This window comes from Pteropus alecto, unplaced genomic scaffold, assembly GCF_000325575.1.
Source record: "Pteropus alecto unplaced genomic scaffold, ASM32557v1 scaffold20, whole genome shotgun sequence".
NCBI lineage: Eukaryota > Metazoa > Chordata > Mammalia > Chiroptera > Pteropodidae > Pteropus > Pteropus alecto.
Genome location: NW_006436298.1, coordinates 6976970 through 6991218, shown reverse-complemented (window position 1 = coordinate 6991218; position 14249 = coordinate 6976970). Strand labels below are relative to the sequence as shown.

The following is a 14249-nucleotide window of genomic DNA, read 5'->3' as shown; positions in this document are numbered from 1 at the left end:
ATCTATGTCAAATAATCTATGGTGTAACAAATGTAAAGTATTTCATATGAAGTCAATAACCAGAGAAAATGAAAAAAAACCACGTATTTGTATACCTACATTTTGTAATTAAGAAAAATTAGACAATTTTATTTGTGCAGTTTTTATATGGAAAATTAAAATTTCCCTCATTTTGAATTACAATTGCAGTTTTTCATTACCAAAATTTCAAAAAAATAAAAACCCCAAAACTCGACCATACAATGAATTCAGACTTATCACTCATTTTAGACAAAGACTCTACAGCTTATTGTAAATTTCCCTATAACTGTTTTTCTTATCTGAACATATTAGGAAATTTGGGGGCAACAAACACTATGTTTTGCGACTTTCATAATTCTTCAATGTTTACACAAACTAGTAAATTCATCGATTTCAATTCGGCCAGGGGTAAGTTTTTTTAAAGGTCTATGAATTTATAAAATGGAAGGTATATTGGACCTTTTTCAATAGTTTGGAGGCACACATAATGTGCAAATGCTTGCACACACTAGGAAACAAATCGTACACATACACGTACGAATCGTCACGATCAGAGAGGTTTTTGCTTTGGAGTTTCAAAGAGGTACATAGATGGGAAAAAAACACGTATTTGGGTAGAAACGAAAGGCGCAGACTGTTATTATGGTAAGGAGTCTTTCAAAACGAGACTAACAATTACCTCCTTTAAATAGCAGATTAACTGTCCTTGATGCCAGGTTCCTGAAAAGAAACGTCAGAGGTAGACGGCACCTTCGAGAATATCTCTAGCAGACCCACCACCACCCTACACACTGCACACTGTACAGGGGATACTAAGCTCAGATAGTCGTGCAACGGAATGCTGCTAATCAGTGGAGAGACGAGAGAGGCTCGCGTGCGTCGGCTCCAGGACAGGAGTCTGTATCCCCACCCATCTCATCCCCATGTAGGATGGGCAGGTCGGGAGGAGGAGGAACATGAGGCCGGGAAGGCGTAGTCTCGAGTCACTAGGACACACATATACCGCGGCCACATCCGCGGCGGCCTTACTTGCCGGGAGCTGCATGCCCTCGTGGGCGGAGGAGCGGAGGCGCCCAGGATCTGCTCCAGGTCGAAGGGTAGCTAGCCACCGGCCCTACAAGGGCTCAGCGCCGAGCCTCTCGGAAGTCCCGCCTCCCGGGGACCTTTCGGACCCACCGGCGCTTCCGCGACGCAGCCCGAAGGGCGGGGGCAGCCAAAGGAGCGAGTAACTTAGGCATCCAGCGCCCTGCCTGACCTGAATCGCGGACCCGACCTATGTCCCTGCCTCGGACCGTGTGATGAAATCGTGTCACAGAAGGCCAAGTAACCAGTGGTCGGCACTAGAAAGCGGAAACGGGTTGCGAACACCGCGCTGGGCCTCGAGGACCGCGAGCCCACAGGCGCTTGCCGCCGCCCGCCTTCCGGCTCCTCCCTATTGTGCTTAGAGCGCGTGTGCCGAGGTTCCCAGAGCCGTCGCGGAGAGGACTATGTTGCTTCCGAATATCCTGCTCACCGGTCAGGGCGCGCGGCGAGGAGGGGCTGGACGGTGGGGCAGGCCAAGGACACCGAGTCCTCTAGGGCTTCGGGCCCCCGAAGTGGGGGTGGGGGCGCGGTCAGGCACTCAGCGTTCTGTTTAAAAGCTAGTCGAGGGCCTGGAGGAGTGGCCGTTGTGCGAGCCTCGAGACCCGGCCCTCGTGACCGTTGCGGGAGGCGGGGGGAGGGGACAGGGAACGTTAACTTTGTTGGCTAGAGGTTGCTCGGTGAGGTGGAAAGCTGGAGAATCCAGCTCCCCTTTCTGGCAAGCTGCCTAATCTGTCTGAATCAGTTTTTTTATAAACTGAATGTTGATTCTTCTTTTAAAAGCACGGTTATCTGCCTTTTAGCGAGGTCATGTAAGGTAGTGCCTGCCTGGTCCTTAGCAGGTATGTTGATGGTGGATACTTTAGTCCTTAGGCCTTCCTGGTCCGTTGTTCATTTTTTTCTCTGTAGATTTCGGTAAAAGTGTTCGGATGTTTGTGACATACGGTGATTCATTTGCTGTATGTATGTGTCGAGTTAGCTGCACAGGCTTTTTTTCTTACAAGAAGAAAAGGCCATCTGCTGAGCATTTCTGTTCGCTTCTGGTGTAGGGATGCTGTAAAGATCCCACAGGGGCCTTTCTTGATCTTTGGATCCATACTCAGGGAGCCCGTTATATGGAGGGGTACTAAAATACTTCATAACGACTTTAAAGGATATTATTGTTGATCATTTAACTCTGAAAATTTGTTAAATTGTAGCAGTTAGTAGCATCTTAGAGCATTCATGGAAAAATCTATTGGGTGTAGTGCTATTGCAACACGGAAAGATTAAAACGCTCTTTGTGGAAACAAAGCCATAAAGTTATTATCTAACAAAACATAAGTTTGTTGGTGGCTCACAATTGCTTTCTGTTTCTGGGAGTTGTAGATTAACCTCTCAACAAATTAGTCTTTAGACTTTAAGATTCCTTAAGGGGAAGATTTTACAACATCTGAATTGTTTGGGTCAGACAGTGTCCTATTTTTTAATATTAAGCCATTTTTAAAATTTAAATGTCAGAAATCTAAATGTGAGCATGTTATCAAAAACATGGTGAGTCCAGGGTTCAAACTTGGTGTATTATAGTAGACTTGAGGTAAATGTTATTGTCTTGAATATGGAGGCTTGATTCATCCCTTGGATTGTAATGATCGGGATTTATTATTTCAGTGGCATTAGCCCTGAACAGCTGAAAATTATGCCTTTGATTATTTATCTTGAAATATAATACGTATTAAAAAAGCAAAATGAACAATGTACACAAACGTTTACATTACAAATGCCTTTCACAGTGTAGCATTGCCATTTATGTAAAAGTGTGTATATGCCCCTAATATGTATATATATGTATACACATACATATGTAGTGTGCCATCATGTATACATTTACATGAATGTATACACGAACACATATGCATAGGACTTTGTTGGAAAGATATATAAGAAATTGGTTTACAGTGATTGCCTCTAAGGAAGAATATGGGGGGTCAGTAGTAGAAATGATAGTAGTCTTTCCTACTGCTTAAATTGTTTTCATGAAGTTTGTTTTTAAAAAATTAAAGCAAATGATGATGTTAATTTATGTGAGATGGCAATTTCCATAGTGTTGGCAAGCAGTCTGCAAATTGGCATCAGAATTGCCTAAGCCCCACTCCTGATAGAATCAGATACCCTGGATGAGATTCTGACATCCAACAGGTCTTGATTAGCTCATGCTGTATGCTAATTCACATAGGATTGCTAATTAGGAAACGTTTCATTTCAGTTGTTAAGAACTTTAAGAAGGGCAGGTAGGTAGCTAAAGTCTAATAAGTATTTGTTGAACAATATGTTTCTGTGGCTTGTTTTCCAGGTACACCAGGGGTTGGAAAAACCACACTAGGCAAAGAACTTGCATCAAGATCAGGACTCAAATACATTAATGTGGGTGATTTAGCTCGAGAAGGTAAGGGACATTTTTTGGTGTTAAATTTGTTTTCAGAGAGAGAGATAATGGAGTATTAGTATTATACTGTGAGAGGATACAAAAAGCAGAGAAAAATTGCTATTAAGGAATTTATGCTCTATTGGGGACCCATAGAAGTAGAAAGTATTAAGTGTCTAAAGCCACATCCTGGTTATTTTGACCATTACATTGCCCCCACAATTGGCTAGCAGTTCTTGTGGTCAGTAATGATTGAGAAGGTTTCGATGAAGAGATTGGATTTATATAATCTGAATATGAGGAATAGGGAGAATGTTTTGAAACAGGTGAACAACAAAGGTTTGGGTGGTGCTTAGCATATCTATGGAGATAGTGATTATATTGATCTCACTGGAAGGACGCATTATTTTGAAATCAAGCAGTAGGACATAACTGTTCTGTGGTATTTTTATATATTAATTTGATAGTTGCTTGTCTGCACAGAACTGCACATATTCTAAAATGATACATATTTTTACTTATTTTTCCCTGTTTTCTCTCTTTATCTGTTATCACTCCCTTATTGTGTCTTTATCTTTTTATATTCTGCTATGATTTCTACAGGGTAGAAACTTAATAAATTTAAGTAAATGGAACTTTAAGTGTACCTCATTAAAAATAAAAAGATTAAACATAGATTTTTAAAATTTAAATATATTTTTAAAAATTTAGCATATATTTAAATTTTTTAAAGTTCCCAACAGTTGCTACTAAAGTAACTATTTCAGATTTGACCTAATGTACATATTTTTTTCAAATGATCTAAAGTCTGATCACCGGATATCATGGAGTCTGGCAAGATGGCTTCTCCCAAGAGCATGCCGAAAGATGCACAGATGATGGCACAAATCCTGAAGGATATGGGGATTACAGAATATGAGCCAAGAGTTATAAATCAGATGTTGGAGTTTGCCTTCCGATATGTGACCACAATTCTAGATGATGCAAAAATTTATTCAAGCCATGCTAAGAAAGCTACTGTTGATGCAGATGATGTGCGATTGGCAATCCAGTGTCGTGCTGACCAGTCTTTTACTTCTCCTCCCCCAAGAGATTTTTTATTAGATATTGCAAGGCAAAGAAATCAAACCCCTTTACCACTGATCAAGCCATATTCAGGCCCTAGATTGCCACCTGATAGATACTGTTTGACTGCTCCAAACTATAGACTTAAGTCTTTACAAAAAAAGGCATCTACTTCTGCGGGAAGAATAACAGTTCCACGGCTGAGTGTTGGTTCAGTTACTAGCAGACCAAGTACTCCCACACTTGGCACACCAACCCCACAAACCATGTCTGTTTCAACTAAAGTAGGGACTCCAATGTCCCTCACAGGGCAAAGGTTTACAGTACAGATGCCCACTTCGCAGTCCCCAGCTGTAAAAGCAACAATTCCTGCAACATCAGCAGTTCAGAATGTCCTGATTAATCCATCATTAATTGGGTCCAAAAACATTCTTATTACCACTAACATGGTGTCGTCACAAAATACTGCCAATGAATCATCAAATGCATTGAAAAGAAAGCGTGATGATGATGACGATGACGATGACGATGATGACGATGACTATGATAATTTGTAATCTAGCCTTGATGCATGTAACATGTATACTTGGTCTTGAATCCACTGTACTGAGATTAAACATGCATGCTGGATGTTTTCAAGTTGTGTTTTAGAAAAGTGAAATAGTATTTAATGAGTAAATATAGTTACCATACTTTTAAATTGAGATGTTGGATTTTCTTTAATGGGATTCATAATGGTTTTTCATCAGCCTTTAAGTGTGAAAAATAAAGTTGTCATTCTTCACTTTGATGTTGGTACTTTGGCGATTGTTTTTAGAAACAATTTTCCCCCTCATCAGCAACAGGAATAACAGTTGCAACAATTTGAAGTTGTTGTAGTCTTTTTATTACCACTACAGTGTCACCTTTAGTGTCTTCAGATATTTAAATCATAGTATGATCTCTGATGTATAAGTCACTGTTATGGTCCATTTTCTCAAATTGCTGAAGTGTAATCATGTCTGTTTTTTGGAGGGACCATTTGGTCAAGATTTTTATTCGTAGTGAATCCTCATCTCTTTGTATTTATTTTCCTGAATTGTCCAACTTCTTCTTAGGTCCTATTTTCTATCCCTTTGGTTATATTTAAACCCTTGATGTGTCTCTTAGTATCTCCCCACTTAAAAATTTAAAAAATGTTTTTTCCAGCATTCCCTTTTGCAGGTCAATTTTCTGCATCTTTGCTTGATAATTATAAATGACTATCATGCTTATATTTTTAATCCAGGTCTGGTATTTAAGTTACAGTTAATAAAACTTAGGTCTTTATTTGCTCTTGTATGTAGCTACTCAGTTTCCATTTTATACTTTTATGAAATCTGGTTTTATTTCTTTGCTGTTGAACTCTACTGTTTTTGTCAAGTGATTTCAGTCACATACAGTCATGTCTTCCAGTCCAAAATCACCCGCTCAGTTTAACATTTCTAAACTTAATGAGGTTGCTATATAATCTACCATAAGTAGCATTGCAAGGAACAGTAACACTAGTCCATGGGGTCCTCTCCTATGTGTATTTGTGTATTCGTGTATTTATGCCATTTTAGCCAACTGTGTGGTGTATAGTCACACCTATCTTTTTTGTATTTATTGAGGTGGAATTTAAGCCTTAAAGGAAAAGTGTTTTTCCCCATCCTGTATTGCCAGGTAGAGGATTTCTGGTCTGACTTGACATGTTAGATAAGGTACTTTTTAACTTCATAATGTACTTGATTTTTTTTTCTCAGATGTCATTTAAATATACTTGAGACTCTCTACAAAATATTCTGAGGATCTTAACAAGAAAATAGTCTGAGATATTCAGCCTCTTTTTTTCAAATGGTGATATTATTTTAAAGGAAACCATGCAATCACCTATAAATCAGTGGTCCTTAGCTAGGGGCGATTTTGCTTTTCAGGGGACATTTTTTCAATTGACTTGTGCAGTTCAACTTCATGGTTGGGAATCCATATATGTAGAGGGCCAACTGTAGTTATACACAAATTTTTGACTTCAGGAGGTTGGTCCTCCTAATCCCGCATTGTTCAAGGGTCAACTATATTTGTAAGAGACCATCCTTATGCCATTTGGAACCAAGACAGGAAAAAATTTAGTTGGGGAATTAAGGTTAATAAAACTATTGGGAGTCCTTAATGTGGTGTGACTAAGAATGCTTCCCTTACCCTGTTCTTCCAGTCCTCAGATACCTCCTCACTATCCTTTCTCATGTGCAGTCATTTAATGACACTTATCAGCATCCTTAATTTTCCTGCCACCAGTTGATCAGTCTGAAGCCTCTGTTCCTAACTCCAGGATGCCTGTAGGTCTCAACAAAGTAATATATTGACATTGGATCCATTTCAAATAGAGGTGGTAAATTGTAAAGTATAGATGGACCCTCAACACATTAAAATCTTTTCTGTTTCTAACCTAGGGGCTGGCAAACTGCTGCTGTTTTGATAACCACTAGCTAAAGACGCTCATAAAGCCCGAAGTATTTTCTATCTGACCCTTTCCAAAAGTTTGCCATCTCCACACTCACCTCTTTTGTGTCCCATGTTTTCCTTCCACTGGAAGCCTTTGGAACTAACTTCTCCATTGGCCTCTCCTACACTTTTCTCTTCCAGTCTTTGCATTTGATGCTCTGATTTCACTGCCACCATCTTGTAATTCTGGCCCTCCCTATAGTAATTTCATTCACTCAGAACTAGTCACCTTTTTGCTGATAACTGTTAAGTTTATAATTAAAACTTAGTCCAATTTCTAGATACCTAAATGTAACCATCTGGATAGTTCCCAGACATCTCCAAAGTGCATTCCTATTCCCCACACCTAGAAACACATTCATACACTAGACAGATCCATTTGCCCTTTAAATCCTGATAGTTCATTGGAAAAATTCCTATGGACCTCTATCCCATTCCTAAGACTATTGGCGCTGTGTTTCTCTGGTACCCCTATCCAATTCTCAAGACCATTTGTGCTGAATCTCATACCTTCAGTATCTCTTCCCTCCCTATTCTACACCATCATGTCCTTTAAAAAAAGAGCAGGAATAACATGACTGGAACTTTTTGCTGATAAAGTCCATCCTCTTTAGTGAAGTATAGGAGATTATGAACTGGCTTCAGTCTACCTTCATCCTTAACCTGCAGTCACTCTCTCCTATGTCTCCTACAGTCTTCCCACAGTGCACTATTCCTTATGTACACTGGGAATTTTTCACCTCCACGTCTTTACATATGTCATTCCCTTACCTGTAGATATACCCTTATCTGCCTTAAAACTCTAAAAAGCCCAACTTGAATGTCACATTTTTTGGTGCCAACTTCTCTAAGAATTCATTGCTCTTTAAAGGTCAGATACCAAAGCTCTCCATCCTAAACCAATTAACTTCTTGTACGGATTGCATTACAGTTAAAGGCTTCTTGTTGGATTGAAGTAAATGTGGTAAATATGTTTCCAAAGGAAAAAATCTGAAAATGTCAAATATTAGCAATAGCATCAAAACATAACCAGCATCCCAATATCTTTAAAGAACAGCTTTCACATGAGTGTATGAATTCTAGGATGGCATTTAAACATGATAAAGCTTGACTAACAACAGCTAGGAAGGTCTTTTAAAGTAAGAACCTTGTAACTCGGGCTCCACAACCAATTTTTTTTTCTGCATGTAATATATTTTTAAATAAACTGTTAACAAAATTGAATAATTTTCTAAGCTTTTGGTAATTTAATCAAAGCAAGCCCAATCATCTTTGCTAGATTAAGATCCTGTGACTAGACAACTATAAATTTGACTTCTAATTGAAATTTTCTAAAGTACAAATTTCCATTTTTTGAAATTTGAAATGAAGTTTAGAATCTGTTTCTTCCCATTTCCTGTGGTACAATCATCACTCACCTAAAATTCAGTAGCCTTGATATGCTATCTATGCTTCTGGATTTGCTTCCTTCCACCTTGTTCTCACAAAGCAAAATGATTTTTAAAATTTTGAAATCGATCATATTTCACGCTTAAAATGCTTTAACTGTTTTCCTTTGCCTTAGGATAAAGTCTAAACTCAATGCAGCTTTCAAAGCCCTTTTTGATCTAGCTTCGGTTTACCTGATTCCTTATCACCAAATTTCCTAACTATTCTGAAAGACTCCCTCCTGTGAAAGAGAAGAGCCTAACTTCCCTAGTCTCTCTGCCTTTGAATATCTTGTTTTCTGTTAAGAATAGTCTTCTCTACCTTTTTTTCCTTAGCTAACTGCTTCAGGTTTCCTCCAGGAAGCCTCCTATAATATCCTATGTTTATGTTTCTAACATAATAGGTGCCTATTTTATTGTTCCCATAGCACCATGAACTATAACATTAAAATACTGTATAATTTCCTTGTCGTCTATCTTCTCTCATTTTACTGTAAACTCTCTGATGTTCACTATTATATCCTCATTACCCTTAAGACACTAGTATATGGTGTTTGATAAATGTTTTTTGAAATGAATGCTTGAAAGCTTGGATTACACTATTTTATTAAAACATATTAACAAGATTTAACAAATCCTGCATTTCAGCATTGCAGTATAGACTTTAATTCTAAAAATGTTGCAATAGTTGTCTGTATTATAGACAGCATATATTTTTAAAGATTTCCCTAGTCTTCTAAGAGTCAAGATTTTAAAATATGAAGGCACCTCAGCATTTGTCTACTCCAGACTCCCACACAGTACAGAATCAGCTGTAGGTAGTCATAGATTTTGTGGCGTTATAAAAAAATATATAGTATTGTAAAAATAATACACAGAAAAATTGCTCCAAAACCTACTAACTTATTTCCATCTTTTGTTTTTCTTCTAATCTTTGTCCTTATTGCAGACAACTTTGAATTCTGCTTTTTATGTTTTACTGCTTATATCATAAGCATTGATCATGTTGCTACTTAGTCTATTCTACATAGTATTGAGCAGAGGCCACATTAGGGGTCTATAGAGATAAGTGGCTTATATGCCCAGAATCAGTCCACAGACGCTCCAGGCAAGACAGAAAATTAAAACTGCTTCTGGCCTTACACTAATCCTCAGGACTACCCTTTAATATTACTTTAGAATTCATGCTCATTTTAACCTAATTTCAACCTGTGCCAAAATATTAAGGGAGAAGAGGTAGGAAGCATATCCCTAGAGATGGCTAAACAGATGATCTTAGCCTGCCTTATTACATACCTCCCAGCGATTCAAGTGAGGGTAGGATTGGTATATCTCACCCTCTGATGTAAGACTCGCTTTGAAAGCCAGCTTTGGCTTGTTGGAAAGTTATGTTAGGTTTAAATCTTCTTTACAACTGCCCATCATTCTTGTTTTGCCTTCTGAAATAAGACTTAACACTTGGCTTTGGGAGATGCTGAAGATTGAGAAGTAAAGATATTCTTCCATATCATCTGGGTACTGACTCCACTTCCTCAAACCTCATAAAGATGTGCCCTCAGTGACAAGAGGGTTAATTTCTGGAATCAAGAACTTGTTGTTTATAATAAGTTTCATATCCTCAGCCTAATAAGTTTGGAATTTAATCTCCTGTTAATGTGTGAGAGTGTATCCATGTGTCTCCTCTTCCCATTAATCTGTAGGTCACCAAAAATAATGCAGTTCTCTTCTAATAACCCCATAAATTCCTAAATTGTCTATTATTCATTCTTTAGTTTCAATTTTGATAAACAGTTTCAGATATGTCACTATCCAGTTTTCCGAACAGAAAAAAATATAATCATTACTGTTCTTTATATTTGCTGTCCACATGACATCTATTGTGTTAGTGCCCTCCCTTGTCTCCAAAAGAGTAATTGGTGATACATTTCCCTTCCTAAAGTCTAGAATTAATTGAAAATTACTGAAAGTTACTTAGAAAATTACTTTAACAAGCCAATGTAAATCTCTTTCAGGGCAGTTATATGATGGCTATGATGAAGAGTATGATTGTCCCATTTTAGATGAAGACAGAGTAAGTACAATTTTTAAATAAAGTACACACTTTAAAAATTTAATAGGAAAGTTGACATCAGTTTTCTAAAGGAGCATTCATCTTTTTTTCTTCCCCCTTGCTTATAGGTAGTTGATGAGCTAGAAAACCAAATGAGTGAAGGTGGCGTTATTGTTGATTACCATGGTTGTGATTTCTTTCCTGAACGCTGGTTTCACATAGTTTTTGTATTGAAAACAGATAACAGTATATTGTACAAAAGACTTGAAACAAGGTAAGAAAGGGAAAACATTGAATTCTTAAAGTATAATATAAACTTTTATTTAGGTTCTTGAAATTGGCCATTGTGACTACTTCATTTGTTCTGTAGCTATAAACCAGATCCGCATGGTACCAACATTCTGACTCTAAAAGAAAAAGAGTTGTAGCACACAGGCAGTAATTTATAACCATGTAGATGAATACCTCAACTGACAATTTGATTCGGTAGAATGTACTATTTAGCAACCCTATTCAGTCATGCTTTTTCCTTAATGTAAAACCTTACTAGAAAAACAGCCAAGCCAATAACATATTCTTTTCTATTGAATGAACATTATCCAAATTATCCTCACAATAAGAATGGAAAAGGTTATGAAAAACTTTTAAAAAATTGACATTTCACAACTTTTAACATATATTTGAGTTAGTCCCTCCAAGAGTATGTCACACTTAATCCAGAATAACCAAAAAGGAGAAATTTAAAAAAAAAATTTTTTTCAATTAGAGTTGACATTCAATATTTTATATTCAAGTGGACAACATAGTAGTTAGACATTTATATAATTTATGAAGTGATCCCCGCAATTAGTCTAGTAGCCACCTGGCTCTATACATAGTTATTACAACATTATTGACTATATTCCTTATGCTTTATATCCCCATGACTATTTTGTAACTACCAATTTGTACTTCTTAATCCCTTCACTTTTTTCACTCAGCCCCACAACCCACTCTCATCTGGCAATCACCAATTTGCTCTTTGTATCTATGAGTCTGTTTCTGTTTTGTTTGTTCATTTATTTTGTTCTTTAGACTCCACATATAAATGAAATATATGGTATTTCTCTTTCTCTGTCTGACTTACTTCACTTAGCATAATACCCTATATGTCTATCCATGTTGTCACAGAGAAATTTTTAAGGAAAACATTTTCTCACTGTCTTTTAATTCAGTCTGTGGGACGATGAGAATTCTAAGAGGAATGTAAAGGGCTGTCTCAGGTTCAGAATTTGTGCTTCTCACTGACTATAGTTAGCGCTGTCTAACTACCACTGGATGGGACACCTGCAAAATCCTTGCACAAAAGAGTATAGTAGAAAATATACTAGCAAAGTTAGGTTGGAGCTAAACCTAAAACTTTAATCATTTTTCTTTAGGCAATGAAAAGCCATTAAAAGTATTTGAACAGAGAAGTAATAAAGATCATATGGCATATATGCTTTTCCTCAAACAAGTCAATTTAAAATTCTATTTAAAAATTGCTGTTTTTTGTAAATAGCCAAAGACTGGCTATGAGAGAGCTAGTCTTGTTTTCAACCATTGAAAAATTACAAGGTAATCACCTTTTAAGAAAAATTCACATACCATACAATTCATCCATTGAAGTATACGATTCAGTAATTTTTAGTATATTCACAGAGGTGTATATCTATTACTACAATTTTAGAAAATGCTCACCCTCCCCACCCCCCACAAAAGAAAACCCTATACCCTGTAGCAGTCATTCTCCATTTCTCTTTAGTCCTCCAGCCCATGGCCACCAGTAATTTATTTTCTGTCTCTGTAAATTTGCCTGTTCTAGCATTTCATATAAATGAAATCATACAATATGTAGTCTTTTGTGTTTGGCTTCTTTCATATAGCAGTGTTTTCAAATTTCATCTGTGTTATCAACATGCACCAGTACTTCATTCCTTTTTATTGTCAAATTTCCATCATATGGAATATGATTTGCCAAAATTTTTCCCCATTCTGTGGGTTTTTCATAGTTAATCACCTTTTAAATAGTTCAATTTAATTTTGATTGTTACAAGGTTTAATAAATTAGAGTTTGAATTTTCTTTATATTTTTCACAAGCTAATTTGTTGGCTAATTTACATACCTGCCTAAAGAGTACATAAGTTAATTTTTTTTCAGTGTCTTTGGAATTGGTAAAGATCCATCTGTGTGATCAAGTACCCAATTAGTATATAGTATTCCAATCATATGCATTTTATTTTATTGTATGTTCAGCCATTTGTTTTATCTGTCTATATCTAAACTCTTCTAATTCTTTTGAAACCTAGGACTGTAACTATAGACTTCTTATTTATCTCATAGCTCAGAATTTGGCTTGAGATAGATAGATATGTTTGTTAACTGACTGGCTGACATATTGTGGGGGAAAAAATTGGGGGGCAAACCTAAACATTGGTCCTTACTTTAACCCTTTTGTTAAAAAAGTCTCAAATTTTAGGTGCCAGTCTATTTTCTATAGGTAAAGAAACTACAAGAAGTATTTTTGTGTGATTTTTCATGTATTCAAAATTGTCAAGTTTCTGGTATGTTCTTAAAATTCCAGTTAATGCCATTCAATTTACTTTTTATATCTTTCTCTTGACTACTTGTAGGGGTTATAATGAGAAGAAACTAAAAGATAATATTCAGTGTGAAATTTTTCAAGTTCTTTATGAAGAAGCATTAGCATCCTACAAGGAAGAAATAGTGCATCAGCTGTCCAGCAATAAACCAGAAGATCTAGAGGATAATATCCATCAGATATTGAAATGGATTGAGCAATGGATCAAAGATCATAGCTCTTGATTTATAAGACTGGCCACTTTGTAATCACTCTTGATATTTCTCACATCATATAAATTGTCTGATTACCAGTAAAACTTTTAAATGAAAATTGTGCTACAGAACTAGTAGGTGGATAGTATAAAGGTTTACGTTTGTTTTTTTTTTTCTCCATGAGAAAGCTAAACATTCTTAAGTATAATGAATATATTACAGATTGCGAATAAAAGCTCATATCATTTAATGCTTCAATTGCTAAAGAATAAATAAATCTGACCAAATGAGTGGATGGATATCTTCTAAGTTTATCATAGAAGAAAATGAAGATGATCTCTTAAAATAAAACTAAAGTCTACAGATAAAGCATCAGAGTTTTCCATTTTTATTTCTTCCTTTAGAAAAAAGGAAATGGTAATACATGTACTCTGTAAAATTCAAAAGGTACAAAAGGGTATACATGGAAGGTAGATTTTCCTTACAGGCCACCCTTGTTCCTCAACCACCCCAGAACCCCTCCCTTTAGGAAATAATGTTACCTACGTGTCTTTTCAGAGATTTTATGTGCCTGCAAAGTGCATTGTGTGTGTACTTTTTTGTTGGCACATGATAGCATACCATGAAACTGTTTTGTATTTTCTTTTTTTCATTTAATATATTTTGGAGATTATACCATCTCAGAACCTACAGACCTCCCTATTTTTTTTTTTAATTAAAATACAATTCACATAAAATTAACCATTTTAAAGTGTACAATTCACTGGTTTTTATCATATTCACAAGACTGTGCAACCAACAGCACTATAATTTTGTAACATTTTCATCACCTCACCCAAAAGAAATCCCATACCCATTAGCAGTCACTTGCCATTCTTCCCTTCT

The 14249-nt window shown here is 36.5% G+C and overlaps 3 protein-coding genes across 7 annotated transcripts in view; 2 read left to right on the top strand and 1 right to left on the bottom strand.

Annotated features, from left to right (window-relative positions):
* RAD17 (RAD17 checkpoint clamp loader component) overlaps positions 1–1215 on the bottom strand; it is a 35552-nt gene extending 34337 nt beyond the window's left edge. For 3 of the 4 annotated variants that reach the window (XM_025047719.1, XM_025047721.1, XM_006913113.3), the window contains exon 1: positions 1051–1215. In XM_025047719.1, coding sequence (XP_024903487.1) covers positions 1051–1066 — 16 coding nt within the window. In that variant the 5' untranslated portion in view covers positions 1067–1215. Of the gene's footprint in view, positions 1–700; positions 742–1050 lie in introns of all 4 variants that reach the window. The other variant, XM_025047720.1, reaches the window with a different exon arrangement.
* A 150-nt stretch (positions 1216–1365) lies between these two features.
* Positions 1366–13736, top strand: AK6 (adenylate kinase 6). 2 transcript variants are annotated; one of them, XM_015590443.2, is made up of 6 exons: positions 1366–1567; positions 1885–1943; positions 3434–3526; positions 10512–10570; positions 10678–10823; positions 13202–13736. In XM_015590443.2, the coding sequence occupies exons 1-6, from the start codon at positions 1509–1511 to the stop codon at positions 13392–13394; spliced, it is 609 nt and encodes a 202-aa protein (XP_015445929.1). In that variant the 5' UTR covers positions 1366–1508; the 3' UTR covers positions 13395–13736. The 2 variants fall into 2 exon arrangements, with proteins under 2 accessions (XP_015445929.1, XP_006913174.1); XM_006913112.3 differs by lacking the exon at positions 1885–1943 and having other exon boundaries at positions 1366–1536.
* TAF9 (TATA-box binding protein associated factor 9) lies at positions 3434–5274 on the top strand. Its single transcript, XM_006913111.3, has 2 exons — positions 3434–3526; positions 4313–5274. Exon 2 carries the CDS (start codon positions 4330–4332, stop codon positions 5125–5127), a length of 798 nt encoding a protein of 265 aa, XP_006913173.1. The 5' UTR covers positions 3434–3526; positions 4313–4329; the 3' UTR covers positions 5128–5274.
* Positions 13737–14249: the final 513 nt, after the last annotated feature.

Bases quoted from the DNA above. Each gene is read 5' to 3' on its own strand.
- AK6 (XM_015590443.2), top strand. From the start codon at position 1,509: ATGTTGCTTCCGAATATCCTGCTCACCGGTCAGGGCGCGCGGCGAGGA. The intron at 1,944-3,433 runs GTATGTTGATGG...CTTGTTTTCCAG, and splicing joins GCCTGCCTGGTCCTTAGCAG to GTACACCAGGGGTTGGAAAA. The intron at 10,571-10,677 runs GTAAGTACAATT...CCTTGCTTATAG, and splicing joins CCATTTTAGATGAAGACAGA to GTAGTTGATGAGCTAGAAAA.
- TAF9 (XM_006913111.3), top strand. From the start codon at position 4,330: ATGGAGTCTGGCAAGATGGCTTCTCCCAAGAGCATGCCGAAAGATGCA.